This window comes from Micropterus salmoides, unplaced genomic scaffold (assembly GCF_014851395.1).
Source record: "Micropterus salmoides isolate LMB-PRFRI ecotype aquatic unplaced genomic scaffold, ASM1485139v1 Ms_hic_scaffold_4, whole genome shotgun sequence".
NCBI classification, from domain to species: Eukaryota; Metazoa; Chordata; class Actinopteri; order Centrarchiformes; family Centrarchidae; genus Micropterus; species Micropterus salmoides.
In genome coordinates, this window is record NW_024043372.1 from 29,113,389 (window position 1) to 29,131,872 (window position 18,484).

The following is an 18,484-nucleotide window of genomic DNA, read 5'->3' on the forward strand; positions in this document are numbered from 1 at the left end:
ACCTAAGAAGTCTGACTCTTCATTTTACTGCCCACGTACTTGTGCACCAACCCTGTGCTCCTTTAATGTTTCCTTTCTTTCTAAGTGTCATGTTCTCCTTCTTTCTATTCTTCTGCAGTACACTCACATCTTTCTCCATAGGACTTTATTTAAGTTCATCTGCTGTTCCTTTGTCCCCTTTTACATATTCAAGCAACCTCAAATATAATTTGTGCCATTCTGTGTCTAAGTCTCTTTGTCTTTCCTTTTCATTCTAACACCTCCAATCTCCCAAGGTCTCAAATAAAGTAGTTTGGTGTGTGAGCTTTGTGTATAAATCAAACACATTATTTTAGAGATTAGCTGCCTCCTTAATCCTGATATTAACTTCTGCGTCAAAACAGGCTACGCACGTACTTGTGTGTTGGTGTCTGCGTCGCTCTGCAATTACACCGCCAAACACTGGCTGGTATAGGGGTTATTATGTTCCACTTCCCTGGCTGAGTCAGCTAACTTCCAGTTTAGCCCTCTGCTAACTTGAATGGGGGTAAAATTATAATCGATAATTAAGCCATTTCACGGGGGTTGTGACGCTCAAAAAAATTTATCCACCGTTTTACAGTTGTTACAGTTACAGTGCTGCTTAATGTGTTGGTATAGTTTCTGTTCTCAGAGTGGAACCTGCAATAAAAGACTTTTTGGCCACTTGACTCACAAACAAGTTGAACACAACACTGACCATAAAACCAAATCAATTTGCTGAAAGATGCTAAAACACTTGATCCATTGTTCAAATAAAAATATTCATTATAGCCGCTTTAAAGAAGTAGTAACATTTTGGGAATTAGACTTCCAAGAGTTTGATAAAAAAAATCTATACACTCTAAACTCTCATGCCTGTACTTTAGTACGGAACTAAAGCCAGCAGGCAATTTGCTTAGCTAAACATAAGGCAGGGGGAAACAGCTAAAAAGTTCACAAATTAGCAAAACTGACCTTTTTTATTTAATCGATACAAAAACATAAATTTTAAATGACAATTTGTGGTTTTAGTAGGAGTTACATGCTGTAGCTTTTGCGAACAGCCAGTCACTATGACTTCCCTTAGTCTTGTCATCAGTCAACAAGTGCTGTAGCTAAAGGTGCTTTGCAGAGAAGTGGTTGGTAATGTATAAACTGTTCAAAAATTATCTCATGCTAAGTTACCTGCCTCATGGGCCCTGCTCTTTGGAAATATGCTTTTACTTTCTTGCCTGGAGTTAGATGAGAAGATCCTTACGACCAGTGACTTCCTAGACTCTTGTCTTAACTGTGAGGTTGGTAGGCAACCATAGCCAGAGATGCCTTGCACATACAGATAGATAACGTCTGTGAAGGTTCTCATTAATCCAGGTCATAGTTTTCCAACGAAGGTTAAGGTCAAGGGCAACTGGACTTAGAAGAGTAGAAGATGCTAGAAGACAGATAGATAACGTTCTCTGTGCTAAGCTACAGCCTACTAATCACCTCCCGGCTCCAGCCATGTACTTAACATACAGGCAGACCTGTACACCTTCTAATCTAATGTGTGGAAAAAATACTTTCCTGAAGTGCTGACCTGTTTAAGAAGTGATTAAACTGTGTATGAAGGTATTTTTGTGTCTTTTTAATGCAAGCAAAAAAAATGTTTTGAGAGCATATTTATGGTACTGCAATCAAAATTATTGTAATTAAAAACAAACAGGGCTTTTTTGAGTCAGAAAAAGTTTTAATTGCTATTATGTCATATTATTTGATTGCAAGCCAAAAAGTTTTCCTTGTGAGTCAGATAGCATTGCAAGTTAATAAGTTGTGCAAGTTAATAAGTTTTGCAAGTGAAAAAGCTTTCCTTGCGATTCTATTGGTGGGTTTTTCTTGCAAAACTATTTAACTTGCAAAACTTATTAACTTGCAAAACTTTCTGACTCGCAAGGAAAACTTCTTGACTTGCAATCAAAAAATATGACTTGAAAACTTTTTGTAACCCAAAAAAAGGCCTGTTTATTTTTAATTACAAACTTGATTTTTGATTGCATTTGCTTGCATTAAAAATACCTTCATAACTATGTAGGTGCATTCCCCTTTAAATAATGCCTCAACTAAACACAATTTGTGTCCCTTTCTTTGGAAACTGTCTGAAAAAGTCTTAGAGAGACTAAGTCCTACTGTCTGTTATAATTGCCCTCTGTGCCGAGGACATAGTTCAGCTCTGCTTTTTATAGAGGCAGAACTTTGCCCTCGGTCATAATGTCCCACTTGTCCCTCATTAGATCCTAATGGCATTTGACATTTCAATATTCGTGAGTTGAAAAATATAGATAGTACACTGAAGTTCATGCCCTCATGAACCTACAGTTTTCTTAACTTATTCAAGCACGTCTTCACTTTTCCATTTTGGCCTTCATTTGCAAAGAGCCGGAGGACATGGTTTTAGCTGTGTTCAAACAATAATTTACTGGTAATAGAAATACCTGGTACAAGTTAAGAAGTTTTGCTTAAGGCATATTTCAGAGAGATTTTATTTAAGTGAGTTTCACATCACAAAAGTTGTTCGGGCAAATACTCTACAGGAGGCAGGAAATTTGTTCATATTATTACATTTATGAATGGATGAATATGTAAGGAAAATGAATAATTTACTTCATATTGAAGGATAGCTTATTAAAAGTCCAATGTCGGGAACATAATGGAGCAATGTTCCTGCAGTACTCCCCCCAACATTATTGAATATACAATGCATGAAGATCTATAGATACAGGTGGGTGTATTGAATGATTCTGACCTCTAGTTGATGCAGCTGGATGCAGGCATTTCGCACTAGGCATTCATCAGGATGTCTTGTGAGCAATAGTAACAGTCACTCTCTGCTGAGGATAAGCACAAACAACAAGACATTTCAGGCATAACTTTAAGTTCTGAAACACTGGAGCAGGGATTCTGAAATTCATTTACTGTATCCAACAATAAACCTAATGTGACAGAACTAGACAGGAAATTCAAATTACAATACATCTATCTCCATTACAGCATGACTTTACTGAGGGAACAGCATGTCTCATTTATGTTCATGCACAAGTAGTTTTCACATTACATGTCATAAAGGGAAAGGGAAATCTAAACACGCTTAATGTCGATGTCTAGTCAGTGTTGATAGTAAATGTTGTCAGTTGTAAAAAAAAAAAACAAAAACTACTCTGGTAACAGGACGCATTGCGAGTGAGCTTCTGACGCCCTTGCCCACTCAGCAGGTTTCCGTAAAACAGCAAAGGTTATGCCAGCTAGCTGAGCAAAAAAGCAAACTGAAAATTTACCTGGATCCAAGCTCTGCTACTCTTGTTATTTGGTTAAACACTGTATAATGTATTCTCATCCATAACATCCTCTGCATTCATGTTTTGGGATGGTATTTTTTGCTGTTGGAAATGTAGCCAGTTAGCAATATTAGCAAAGAGAACAAGTACGTTTTGTTTTTGAGCGGCATCTATAGCTCGTCCCCGTCCCCCCTCATCCCCATCCATGTCCTCAGTCTGCTCAGTCTTCAGCAAACTGTTTGCGGGCTTTCTTGTGCATCCTCTTTAGAAGAGGCTTCCTTCTGGGAAGACAGCTCTCCAGACAAATGTGATACAGTGTGTAGCGTATGGTCTGAACACTGACAGGCTGACCTCCCACCCCTTCAACCTCTGCAGCAGTGCTGGCAGCACTCTGGATGTGACACTGAGCACGGGCATTCAACTTCTTTGGTCAACCATGGCAAGGCCTGTTCTGAGTGGAACCTGTCCTGTTGAACCGCTATATGGTCTTGGCCACTGTGCTGCAGCTCAGTTTCAGGGTCTTGGCAATTTTCTTATAGCCAAGGCCATCTGATGTAGAGCAACCATTCTTTTTTTTCAGATCCTCAGAGAGTTATTTGTTGAACTTCCAGTGACCAGTATGAGGGAGTGTGAGAGCGATAACATAAAATTTAACACATCTGCTTCCCATTCACACCCAAGACCTTGTAACCCTAATGAGTCATATGACACCGGGGAGGGAAAATGGCTAATTTGGCCCAATTTGGACATTTTCACTTAGGGGTGTACTCACTTTTGTTGCCAGCGGTTTAGACATTAATGGCTGTGTGATGTGTTATTTTGAGGGGACAGCAAATTTACACTCTTATACAAGCTGTGCATTCACTGCTTTACATTGTAGCAAAGTATCATTTCTTCAGTGTTGTCACATGAAAAGATATAATCAAATATTTACAAAAATGAGAGGGGTGTATTCACTTTGTGAGATACTGTACATAAAAGGTGCCAACTTTTCCCTTTAAATGGCATACTCCTACTGCTGCAGCTGAATTCTACACATGACTCACAAATTTGCTAAAACCCCATCAATTATTTTAACTAAACTTTATGAAACCATCTGTATCCAGCATAAGCGCAGTTTCCTTGGATATGTTTTTATATAGATATACACATCTTGCAGTGCAAACAGTGTCCTGCCCACTATCGCTTCTGCAGCCTTTACCTTTCTTTTATTAAAAAGCATTATTCCAGCCAGTGACACACACATGCATGCACACACAGGCACAGTTTCTCTTACTGTAACTTGAAGGACGTGTTCACAGAAAGAAACAGAAAGAGTTAGACAAAAGTCAGCGCAGAAGTTTGAGATCAGAGTGATACTTTGCTTGCGGCATGTTGGGCATTGTAGTGACGTTGGGTTGACCTTCTGTCAAATGTTTTCTGCCCGTTTCCTCTGCAGCCCCTGCAGATAAACCTAATTTTGTCCTTTCAGTCAGTCTGCACCAGTGTGTCATATGTGGGAGGCAACTGAGTGAACTGAGAGCTAAAATAGCTGAAAATAGCATATCAAATACTCAGATAGTGGTTTCTTAGAGGTGGACTTTGTTATTCTTACAAGGTCAGTCTTTTTTTCTTTTTCCACTTTAGTCTTGTTTTTAAGATGAAACACAAACAAGGCACAAAAATATAAAATATAAAACAGATCAGCAAGGGTAGCACATAGCTGTACTTTCTTTCACACTGATTACTGGTTTCCTGCATGTGGTGGGTTAGCTCCCCAATTTTCACAGGAGGAACAGATATGTATGTTATTTGTAAAGCCTGAATACAAGCTTGAACACATTTTTTAAAAGGCTTTGCAAATGTTTAATGAGGTAGGAAATTAATGTTACATAGTTGTTAGGACTTCCTTACATATCAACTATGACAAAAATATACAGTACTTCATTATGCTGTCTTACATGTACACAGAGAGAAACTTCACATAGTTAACTAAGCAGTTTAAACATACTAATGTTAAAGGCAGCATAATGTTAGTTATACCATCTTACTTTAGTGTATTAGCATTCTAACGTAATCAGTACCAAACCCAAAGTACAGCTGTGGCTGATAGGAATGTTATTAGTTTTGCAGGTATTTGGTCATAAACCAAAGTAGTGGATAAATGTATATTTTGATCAGATGATGGTGGTGAAAAGTCATGGGATCACCAAAACGTTATTTCACTTCAACTACGAATATCTGTGCAAAATATCATAACAATCCATCAAATAGTTTTTGAGATATTTCAGTTTTGTCCAAAGTGTTGGACCGACCAACAGACTGACATAGACATAGGCTGCCATAAAGCTGTGTCGCAAGTGTAGCTTAAAAGTAAAATGAAAAACATTAATTTGACATCAAGCTAATTAATCATGCACACTACACAACCCACGAGACGAGACGAGGTTCGAGATTGGGTTCACGAGATCGAGATGAAATTTAACACTATTTTTAAGAAATCTTTAGGGCTGAATTATATAAATATTTTGAGCATTAAACACTTTAATATATGTTTTCTGATTATTTTTTTCTGCACCAGTTTATGGTGAAAATGTGTTTATTTACATAAAAATTCAAGTAGCAGGTGACAATTCAAACTCAATAGCCTAACTCTACCAGAATATAATGCAGTGCAACTCTCACTCATTCTGTGCTGCTCTCAGATCTGTTTCTCCTGAAGATCAGCTTATTTAATATCATCCCTGCTGAGTCATGATTTAGTCTTCCCTCCTCGTTGAGTATTTGTTTGGGAAAGAAACCACTTTAAATGTGACTGTGGCACCTTTCCACCTCAATAATAAATTACAGTGGGTACGGAAAGTATTCAGACCCCTTTAAATTTTTCACTCTTTGTTTCATTGCAGCCATTTTCCAAAAATCAAAAAAGTTCATTTTATTTCTCAGTAATGTACACTCAGCACCCCATCTTGACAGAAAAAAACAGAAATGTAGAAATTTTTGCAAATTTATTAAAAAAGAAAAACTGAAATATCACATGGTCATAAGTATTCAGACCCTTTGCCGTGACACTCATATTTAACTCAGGTGCTGTCTATTTCTTCTGATCATCCTTGAGATGGTTCTACACCTTCATTTGAGTCCAGCTGTGTTTGATTATACTGATTGGACTTGATTAGGAAAGCCACACACCTGTCTATATAAGACCTTACAGCTCACAGTGCATGTCAGAGCAAATGAGAATCATGAGGTCAAAGGAACTGCCTGAAGAGCTCAGAGACAGAATTGTGGCAAGGCACAGATCTGGCCAAGGTTACAAAAAATTTCTGCTGCACTTAAGGTTCCTAAGAGCACAGTGGCCTCCATAATCCTCAAATGGAAGACGTTTGGGACGACCAGAACCCTTCCTAGAGCTGGCCGTCCAGCCAAACTGAGCTATCGGGGAGAAGAGCCTTGGTGAGAGAGGTAAAGAAGAACCCAAAGGTCACTGTGGCTGAGCTCCAGAGATGCAGTCGGGAGATGGGAGAAAGTTGTAGTAAGTCAACCATCACTGCAGCAATCCACCAGTCGGGGCTTTATGGCAGAGTGGCCCGACGGAAGCCTCTCCTCAGTGCAAGATGCATGAAAGCCCGCATGGAGTTTGCTAAAAAACACCTGAAGGACTCCAAGATGGTGATAAATAAGATCCTCTGGTCTGATGAGACCAAGATGGAACTTTTTGGCCTTAATTCTAAGCGGTATGTGTGGAGAAAACCAGGCACTGCTCATCACCTGTCCAATACAGTCTCAACAGTGAAGCATGGTGGTGGCACCTTCCAACAAGACAATGACCCTAAGCACACCGTTAAAATAACGAAGGAGTGGCTTCACAACAACTCCGTGGCTGTTCTTGAATGGCCCAGCCAGAGCCCTGACTTAAACCCAATTGAGCATCTCTGGAGAGACCTGAAAATGGCTGTCCACCAACGTTTACCATCCAACCTGACAGAACTGGAGAGGATCTGCAAGGAGGAATGGCAGAGGATACCCAAATCCAGATGTGAAAAACTTGTTGCATCTTTCCCAAAACGACTCATGGCTGTATTAGATCAAAAGGGTGCTTCTACTAAATACTGAGCAAAGAGTCTGAATACTTATGACCATGTGAATTTCAGTTTTTCTTTTTTAATAAATTTGCAAAAATTTCTACATTTCTGTTTTTTTCTGTCAAGATGGGGTGCTGAGTGTACATTACTGAGAAATAAAATGAACTTTTTTGATTTTTGGAAAATGGCTGCAATGAAACAAAGAGTGACAAATTTAAAGGGGTCTGAATACTTTCCGTACCCACTGTATATCATTTCAATTCAGTTAGAAACTACTGGACTTTATTAGCTCCTGTGTTTTTAGCAGCTTTTCTGCTTGCATTCAAAACTTTCTGCACATTAAGAATCTCTCCAACATATCTCCAACATATGTCCAGAAAAAAGTCAGAATATTACCAGACTAATGTCATCATATAATGAGAAGCCTACCTGCCCTTTACTCTGCGGTGCATTACATTTAGTACTGCATGTGAAACCGAAAGTAACTGAAACACTGAAACATTTCTGATCAGGCAGAAATCTCACCACAGATCCACCCACACGTTAACTTCAGCAGCTCATAAAGTGCTCACAGCTCCAAACAGAGCAAGGTTGGGCCTCAGTTTTTAGATGTTTATGTTGCAAAACTCTACCAGCTACTCACAGCTGTCTGGAGTGCAGTTGATTACTATCAGGGCATGAGTCTACCTTATCAATTATAATTACATTTGTTTTTCACTGTGTGAGAAAATTAATAATTAAATCCACTATGAAGCCCCTGTTTTACCATATGTAAGTTGCTCATTTTGATGGACAAGTGTTTTGTGACTTTTTGTTTCTATATAGTGGTACTGTTGACACATTTACAGAATGAGTCAGATTCCGGTTTAAGCATGTCAGAGACGTATGGTAGGCATAATCCTATAAGTGATCTTATCATTGTCAGTGTTCATGAGTTTTAATGATCAGAGGGGGCTCGTTGTGTTGTCAGGAAGGTGCCAGATTTACATTGGAATTTGGAATTTCATCTGGAGAGTGTCAGCAGATCCACAGGATACTAATTATGCACCTCACCACCGTCTCTCTACACTGTCACCTTAATCCTTAATGCCTGATTTCAGCTACTGAGCATATACAGAGAGGAGAGATGTAATGTGATGATAAAATAGATGCCTCCTTCCAATTGATAAATATACAGTGAGGTTGATGGCAGTTAGTCGGTGGAAGGGTAAGTACAAGTCGAGCTGAATATGCAATTAGACAGATAATCGAGGCATACAGCAAAGAGGTAGCAATCCCTAAGGAGAACTGTAGAAGTAGATTTGGAGAGGGAAAGAAAAGAGTGTGGGAGATAAGGCTGAGCGAGGAAGGAGTGGACAAGTGTGAGAGACAGAAAGCGACAGTGGGTTATTTTTAGTCAGCCAATGCAGTTTGTTTTGTTGACTGCGGCTTTGCTGGGCCGACTTATTCCCGGGCACACACCGGGAAACCACCTGAAACCAGCTCTGACCCCTGTTCAGACAGCACACTGCTACACCGTCACATCCCTTTACCACAGCTTTAAAGGTTCAGTTTGTAATATTTAGGAAAATCTACTGACAGAAATGCAAAACTTTGAACTTTGTGACATCCTCATCAAAGAGATGTGAAGAATTTCTTTATTACTTTTAAGTAGTGGAGATTCAGCAGCCCATTAACACAGAATTCAGAGACCTTGATATTAAAAAAAATATATATTTTTTAAAAAGAAAATAAAAAAGAGGCCTGTAACCTATGTGTTATATTTGATTCAGAGTTGTCTTTTGATGCTCAGGTGACTAGAGTGGTTCAGTCATGGTTCATTCAGCTGAGACAGTTTACCAAGATCAGGTCAAGCCTTTCCTTTGCAGATCTGGAAAAGGTCATCCGTGCTTTTATTTACTTGACTACTGCAGCACACTTTATTCTGGTATCAGCAGGCGAAATATCCAAGTTGGCTGCTGCTGCCAGGCTTTTAACTCATACTAAAAGAAGCAACCACATCACAACAATTCTTGCTGCCTGTCACTGGCTATCTGTGAGTATTAGGATTGATTTTAAGGTTTTTAAAGCCTCAAATGGTCAGGCTCTTGCCCTTATCTGTGATCTTCTAACTCCCTATGTGCCAGATCACTGCTTGAGATAAAGGCGACAGAGCCTTTGCTGTTTGGGCCCCTCAGTTGTGGAACTCCCTGTCTGAGATCAATGCCCTGTTTTAAAGATCTTATGGTATTTTTTTGTAATTATTATCTGTTTATTATCTTGTTTTACATATTTCTATTTGTTTGTCCTTTTCTATTTCTATTTTGGATTTCTTGTAGTAAAGCACACACAGCAAAGCACTTTGTTTTGTGGCTTTGGTTGTTTTGCATATCAGTAAATGTCAGTTTAAATAGAGCAGTGGTTCTTAACCTTGAAACCTTAGCCGCAAAAATGCTACTATAGACAAAAAAATAGAGAAAAAAACAACTTAAAAATAACTAGACGGACTATAGTTGTGAATGGAATCACTTTGGGTGGACACTGTAAATATTTTGCACTGTTTAATCCAGTAGGTGGCGGTAATGCCAACCGCTAACAGAAAGGGCTTTGCAGGTTCGAAAACGCGAGGCGCACAGCAATGCCTTTTTTTGGTTGAATTTGGAAAAGAGCAATCCGCTGGGTTTTTATCATGTTTCTTAGCAACCACCGAATCAGCGATCTGTCATTTTTGGTTTGCTGCTGAGTAATAACCGTCATATTAGCAGAAACGTGATCACAACTCACAGCTCTGTGTCTTTTGTTGTTGAAAATATCTGCTTTAAAAAAAATAGACAAACGGAGGGTGCTGGCTCTGGCACTGTTTGAGTGTGACAGGTGTAAAATACAAACATGCAGGAGACAGGGAAAGGGATATCCGTGTGGGCACATGAGACCCTCAGAAAGAGGAGACACCGCTACCAGTTGGTCCAGGGGCTTCCTCTTAGTGATTGTCGGTTTAAAGCTTATTTTAGGATGAGTCGGGGACAGTTTGTTGGAGTCTCCAGACAATCCAAGCAACTGTAAACTTCTTTCACCACAACTGAGGACCCGTCTCTCCATTCACTAGATTGGACGATGGAAAAAAAACGTGAATAAGGTCGGGCACTTTTCTGCCCAGAGTTGAATTTTTTTCAACTCCATGCAGCAGGCGCCCAGGGTGCATGAACAGCATGCAGAACACTCTCTACCAGTAGAATACAAAAAAAACAAAAAACAAAACAACATACAGTCAGTTATGTTGATGCATTATGTTGGGGGGGGGGGGGTCCCGAAATATTTTCAACCTCAAAAAGGGATCGGACTGCCAGAAAGGTTAAGAACCCCTGATATAGAGGTACTATAGAGCTGAAACGAAGCCGTGTTTACCGGCTTCTCATTGGCCCGCCCTTCTCTGCTTCTGATTGGCTAGTAGTCCTTAACTAGGAACTGTGCATGTGCAACTCCCAACAAAGATCATTTAGAGACAAGATGTATCACTCCACAGCTAAAACAAAGTATTCAACACAGGGTGAAAAGAGGAGCTGCACCATATTTTTTGTATGGTGTTTTGTAAACCTGTTCTGGGGCAACCCCTAAATAAGAATATGAACCTGAAAATGAGCATAACACCTCTTAAAACAATGTCACCACTGTGACAGTTTTGAAAGTATTAATTATCAAATCAAAGGTAAGGCAAACCCACAGTATTCTGTGTAAGAGGATGAATTTAAACTGTGGAGCAATAGTCATATCTTCAATACAACATAGTTTTTTGGCACAGTAACCTCTTACATTTTTCCCATTAAGAAGTTATCACGTGTTATTAGATGGTAGTGCAGCAACTGACCTCATTTAACCACTGTTGAGGCAGATTTTGATGTCATGGCTCTATGTTAAATATCAAGCAACGTCAGTTCGTTTTCAGCTGACTGTAGCCTGTTGCAGTTTGCCACACTGATAGCCTTATTTAAAATGTCTGATGATTATCTTGTTGTGCACACTCTACGATTTGCAATAAAAACACTAGCAGAACTGATGGCAGATTTCTGGAAGTTTATACAGCTGAAGAAAGAAAGATGAAAACAGTGAACAGTCAAGTGCAAATGACATTGCAAATGGGAATCAAATTTTATAAAGTAGCTACAAATACGCTTTATTAGTCTGTTTAAAACCATTTTACTGGGATATGCATATGGGATTGTTTTATCTTTGATTGTTTCCATGAAAAAAGGCAATCATCTCTGAAACCACAGGCTTTTAGAGTGGTTGTCCCTTTGAGTGGAAATGGGGATTACATTGATTGACAAAACAATGTCACCACAAGATGCATTTAGTTGCTGTTCTGAAGCTTTCAATGAGATCACACTGTTTAATATCTAAGAATGACCTTCTGATCTTAAGTTTTAAAGCCAAGATGGAAAGCTGAAGTGCTCAGAAAAAATGATCATTCTTCTTGAATCCCTTTTAAAACTCCATTGAAGTGTCTTTAAAAATGCATGAAACACAGCTGTTTTTATTTATTCATAAAAAGTTGATGTTTTAGAGATTTTTACAGGACAATGATGATATGAAATGAAATATATATATATATATATATATATATATATATATATATATATATAGAGAGAGAGAGAGAGAGAGAGAGAGAGAGAGAGAGAGAGAGAGAGAGAGAGAGAGAGAATCGTCCTCCTCACCTATAAATCCATCTATGGACTTGCACCACAATACCTTACTGATCTTCTCCATACATACAACCAACAAAGATATCTGCGGTCCTCTGACAAGGATCTGCTTGCTATCCCCCATTTCAGACTACGATCTTTTGGGGACAGAGCCTTCTGTGTTGCTGCGCCCACACTCTAGAACAAACTCCCACTTGAGATCTGCACTGCCCCCTCATTGGGCACTTTCAAAAAGCATCTCAAAGCACACCTCTTCACCGACGCCCTCAGGCCCTAAACATAAATCTCATCCCCCCCCGCCCCTTCATTGAGAAGATTCAACGTAATCAATAAAAGCCCACACCATTGCAAATAATCCCTCCACCACCCAAGCATAGATTCCACTCCTACCACCGATGATGACTGAGTATTGCCCCAGAAACCAGCGACTGTGACATTATGTTTCCCATCAACGCACTGGCTCCATCCTGGCCTTTTCTATCCAGTTCAGAATCAGAATCAGCTTTATTGCCAGGTATGTGTACACATACGAGGAATTTGACTCAGGATTGTACATTGCTCATGATGTGCTTACTCATACAAAAATACCATAACACAATAATAAAATAATAATAAAATCAGACACAAACTACAGTATAGACAACACTAATATACACACTATGAACAAAACAATATAGACATATTGACAAATAGTGCAGTGATCAGAGTGCAAAGGATGCAAGAGTAAACTATTATTCTCATTATGTACATGTAGAAGGTGGATATGATATACAGGTACACATACACATACATGCATACATGTACACAGTGTGATGGAGCATAGTGCAAAAATAAATAAGACCTATGACCTTATGGCCTGAGGTAGGTGTATTGGTATACAGTATATACAATATGACATAGTATGAACAGCACTGAAATAGAGAATGGTGAATAAATAAATAATAAGTGGAAACCAGTAACAGGTGGCTGATTAGAGACAGAGTTACTGGGTTATTGCACAGGAATTGTTCCTGACACTGTGAGTCAGAAATCAGCTGTTCATCAGAGTGATGGCTTGTGGGAAGAAACTTCTTCTGTGTCTGTTGGTTTTGGCGTACAGAGCTCTGTAGCGCCTACCAGAGGGGAGGAGCTGGAACAGGTTGTGTCCGGGATGAGATGGATCTGCAGTAATGTTTCCTGCCCGTTTCCTGACTCTGGAAATGTAAGTCCTGAATGGAGGGATTATTTTTTCTGCAGTCCTGACTGTACGTTGTAGTCTGCTCTTGTCCTTTTTGGTGGCAGATCCAAACCAGACAGTGATGGAGGTGCAGAGAACAGACTGGATGATGGCTGTGTAGAACTGGATCAGCAGGTCCTTAGGCAGGTTGAGCTTCCTGAGCTGACGCAGGAAGTACATCCTCTGCTGGGCCTTCTTGATGATGGTGTCCATGTTGGGCTCCCACTTCAGGTCCTGGGATATAGTGGAACCCAGAAACCTGAAGGATTCCACAGCAGACACAGGGCTGTTGGGTATGGTGATGGGGGGCAGAGTGGGGGGCTCCTCCTTAAGTCCACAGTCATCTCCACAGTTTTGAGCGTGTTAAGCTCCAGGTTGTTCTGACCGCACCAGAGAGCCAGCTGATCAACCTCCCGTCTGTAGGCCGACTCATCACCGTCCCAGATGAGGCCGATGACCATTGTGTCGTCAGTGAACTTCAGGAGTTTGACAGATGGGTCTCCTGAGGTGCAGTCGTTGGTGTAGAGGGAGAAGAGCAGTGGGGAGAGCACACACCCCTAGGGGGCGCCAGTGCTGATAGTCAGGGTGCTGGATGTGATGTTTCCCAGCCTCACCTGCTGACTCCTGTCAGTCAGGAAGTCTGTGATCCACTGACAGGTGGAGGCTGGCACAGTGAGCTGGGTGAGTTTGGTGCTGAGGATGTCCGGGATGATAGTGTTGAACGCCGAGCTGAGGTCCACGAACAGGATCCTTGCATATGTCCCTGGAGAGTCGAGGTGTTGCAGGATGTAATGCAGACCCAAGTTGACAGCATCATCCACAGACCCGTTAGCCCTGTAGGCAAATTGCAGGTGGTCCAGCAGGGGGCCTGAAATGTCCTTCAGGTGGACCAACACCAGTCTTTTAAAGGACTTCATGACTACAGATGTCAGGGCGACGGGCCTGTAGTCATTCAGACCAGAGATGGAGGGTTTTTTGGGACCGGGATGACTGTGGAGCATGTGAACCAGGAGGGAACTTCACACAGCTCCAGTGATCTGTTGAAGATCTGAGTGAAGATGGGGGCCAGCTGGTCTGCACAGATTTTCAGGCACGATGGTGAGACACCGTCAGGTCCAGGAGCCTTCCTGATCTTCTGCCTTTGGAAGAGGTGGCTCACGTCCTCTTCACAGATCTTGAGTGCAGGTGAGAGGTCAGAGGGGGATGGTGACTATTTGAAGATGGTGTTGGAGTGGGGGAGAGGTGTGACTCTGGGCTTTTCAAACCTACAGTAGAAACCATTCAGCTCGTCTGCCAGTTGTTGAGTACCAGCAGTGTTGGGGGATGGTCTCTTGTAGTTTGTGAGCTTCTCCACAACGACGCAGGGTCGTTGGCTGCAAAGCTGTTATTTAGCTTTTCAGCATAGCACCTCTGTGCAGCTTTGATTTCTTTAGTCAGCGTGTTCCTGGCCTGGTTGTACAAGACTCTGTCCCCACTTCTGAAGACCTCCTCTTTGGTCTGACGAAGCTGCCTGAGTTTCGCTGTGAACCAGGGTTTTTGGTTATTGGATGTGTGGAAGGTTTTAGTCGGCACACACATGTCCTCACAAAAACTGATCTAAGATGTCACAGTGTCAGTTAGTTCATCCAGGTCAGTGGCTGCAGCCTCAAAAACACTCCAGTCAGTGAAGTCAAAGCAGGCCTGCAACTCCAGCTTTGACTCGGCCCATCTTTTCACAGTCTTTACAACAGGTTTAGCAGATTTCAGTTTTTGCCTGTGTGTCGGGAGAAGATGAACCAGACAGTGATCAGAGAGTCCTAAGGCTGCACGGGGAACAGAGTGATAGGCGTCCTTTAATGTTGTGTAGCAGTGGTCCAGTGTGTTAGTGTCCCTAGTGGGACACTTAATATGCTGTCTGTACTGTGGAAGTTCATGGCTGAGGTTTGCTCTGTTGAAGTCCCCAAGAACAATGAGCAGGGAGTCTGGGTGTTTTTTCTCCATGTTAGTTATCTGGTCGGCCAGGTGTAGCAACGCCTCACTAACACAGGCCTGAGGTGGAATGTAAACAGCGACCAGAACAAACGAGGAAAACTCCCGTGGTGAATAAAATGGTTTACAGTTTATAAATAATGTCTCTAGGTAAGGCCTGCATGATTTCTTCAACACTGTGACATCTGTGCACCAACCTTCGTTTACATAGAAGAGTCCATAGAGTCCACCTCCCCGTGTTTTTCCCATGAGCTCCCTTTCGCGATCCGCGCGGATGAGATTATATCCCGGTAGGTGAAGTGCGCTGTCGGAGATGCACTCGGTGAGCCAGGATTCAGTGAAACAGAGGGCAGCAGATCTGCAGAAGTCCGAGTTAGTTCTGTTGAGGAGCAGCAGTTGGTCCATTTTGTTGGCCAGGTGTGGCCTATCCCATCCTGCCTTGCACTGTTCTGTGTGAGACTTTCCTGTCCCATTCTAGACTGTTCTTTCCTTTCCTGTCCTAGCCTGTAATGTCCTGTTTTAGACTGCACTGCTCTGCTCTGTCCTATCTTGTCCTGCTCTGCTCTGTTCCGTTCAGCGCTGTTCTGTCCTATGTCATCCCTTTATTTCCTTTACTAGCCTGCACTTTCCTGTCCTATCCCATCCCCACCTGTCCTAGATGTCCTTTCCTGCCTGTTCTTTCCCATCCTTACCAGCTTGTCCCATCCAGTCTTGTCTTGCATTGTTCTGTTCTTTCATGTCCCATCCCACACTGTTCTGTCCTTACCTGTTCCATCCTGTGTTGTCTTGTCCCGTCCTTTCCTCTCCAGCTCTGCAGGGATCCATCCTATTTCATCTCTTTCTTTCCTGCCCTGGCTTATCCCAACCCATCCTGTCCATTTCATTCTTGTCTCATCTTGCAGAGGCCTGGCTTATCCCATCTTGTCTTGCATGGTTCTGTCTTAGACTGTCTCATACCACTGTTCTGTTCTGTCATATGTCCTCCCATCCTGTTCTAGGCTGTCCAGGAAAGTGAAGCACTGTTCTATCCTGTCCTGTCTTGTCCCAACCTGACTTGCACTGTTATGTCCAGTCCCATCCTGTCCTAAAATGTCCTAAACTGTTCGGTCCTGCCTGGTACTGTACTATCCTGTGCTCTCCCGTGTTGTCCTATTCCATCCTTCCACTGCTCTGTCCTGTCTCGTCCCCCTCAAGGTTCCCTATCACTGCAATGCCATTTCCTCTCTTTACGTCATGTGTTTGAACATGAAACATGACAATTTGGTTCATGTTTGTGTTTGTCCTCAGCCACTGATGTGTCTTTATTTGCAAGCCAAATAGTTTGTGTTTGTACCAAATTTAACCCAGCTGAGCTACTACAGCAGATCAAAGGCTTATCACTGTGTCAAAGATGGGACTGTCTCATTCTCCTCAGTCCACAGGGCTTGGAACAATTCGATTAATGACAGGCGAAGTGGACGCAGAAACCTCCTGTTTTTTTTTATCATGACTCATCTCCAATGACGACTGGGAGAGAAAGGCAGTGTTCTCTGAGGAACTTGTGGACGTCACAGAGGCGGCATAGAAACTGGGTCAAGCCCTTCGCATGAGGCTCAGTTTTTTTTGTTGCTGTTGTTGCTATTATGAAATACACTCAAAAGAGGAAAACAGTTTCAGGGACTAACAGCAGTGGTGATGTAACTGAAATCAAAACAGTAAGTAGTTATTCAATGAGGTCATGGTTGTTTGGACACTGCATTTCTAATACCAGTTACATAGCTCTGCATTTGAGTCCTTTCCCCTCATGAGCAAGGTATTATAGCTCAGTGACACTCTGCTCAGGGTCAGACAATTTGCTTTGCTTCATGCAAAGTCTCTCTATCGTCCTCTCTCTCTCTCTCTCTCTCACTCACACTAAGACACACACACACACAAACAAACCCTCAATCTCCCTCTGGGTAATCAGTCAGTGTGTATTTTTAAATCTGTCACTAATCTCTATTATTGGCATAACACACTGGACAAGGTTAGCTTCCAGACTTTGGGTACTTTGATTTTTCAACACAAACACATACATACAGTATATTGATTTTTTAAATACTTTACTTGTGCATACTTTCATAAACAAGTTTGTGGGACTTTTTGAGTTGAGAATCGTGGGAATGTTCCCAAGCATGACGGACTCAAATGACGAAACAGATGCCACAGACAACGTCTCTCTGGAGTTGGCAGGAGTTCAGGTTGGCTGAAAAATTGCAGGATTTGGCTATGTGGTGGGGGAGAACAGTAATCATTAAATGTTTTGAATGCTGAAATAGGGAAATCTAAATGAATGGAATGAAATTGTGTGCTCAGTTCATTTTCCTCTTGATGTTATGTTAATCCTTGGTGCTTGATTAACACATCTTCATTCCTCCTTCAGAGTTATTTTAGAAAATGCATGCTGTATCTTGAGACAAATGAATCAGATCTGTTTAATTCCTTCCTGTGTGTTTTCTGTTTGTGTAGGAGAAGCTGCAGTCCTTTGCCTTTCTGGTGTTTGTGGTGGTCTGCATCTTGGGATCTGTCTACCTTTATGTTGTCCTCCCTGAAACCAAAAACAAAACATTTATGGACATCAGTCAGAGCTTTACCAAGATCAACAAAATCCCTGTCCCCTCCCCTGGCCATGAAATGGAGCTGGTTCTGTCCATCAGACCTGACCTGAACAGGAAAGTCCAAGATGACACTAAGATGGAGAGTTCCTTCTAGCTGAACAAACTGTGGAGAAGCAAGGTTGAAATAAAAACTTGTTTTTACATATTTATTTAATGGCTGTGATCAATGAAATGAAAACCATTGCTTTTCAATGTATTCAGGTATTTTCTATGTTTTGTATGATAGGAACATATACAGTATTTCAGTTTACAGCAATTATTTGTTTATGTCTCCTATTAAAATGAATGATCTAACTGGATGTCGTGTTCTGCTTCCTAGTCAATATACAGTATAAAACAATCATACATTGCAGAAACCCTGAGGTAATTAAACACTTACAAAAGGGATTATAATGTGGATTTAGGGATCCTGCACAAAATGGTGATGGGAAGTCTACTCACTGCAGTATTAAACAGTTAAAGCTAGGGGGGGCAATTTATTTAATTTTTGTTATATTTTTTGAAATTCTCTTCACATCGCAACAATAAATGAAATGCTCTGAGACAAAATATGAAAAAAATCCTTGGCTGTAGCAGAAAAATGTGTGCACTAATGTTTTGGGGGAGTGGCTTT

The 18,484-nt window shown here is 41.2% G+C and overlaps 1 protein-coding gene across 1 annotated transcript in view; it reads left to right on the forward strand.

Annotated features, from left to right (window-relative positions):
- The window catches only part of slc2a9l2 (solute carrier family 2 member 9, like 2), a 144,831-nt gene extending 126,661 nt beyond the window's left edge, over positions 1-18,170 (forward strand). The window contains 1 exon segment of the mRNA XM_038697097.1: positions 17,723-18,170. Coding sequence (XP_038553025.1) covers positions 17,723-17,965 — 243 coding nt within the window. The 3' untranslated portion in view covers positions 17,966-18,170.
- The last annotated feature ends 314 nt before the right edge of the window (positions 18,171-18,484 follow it).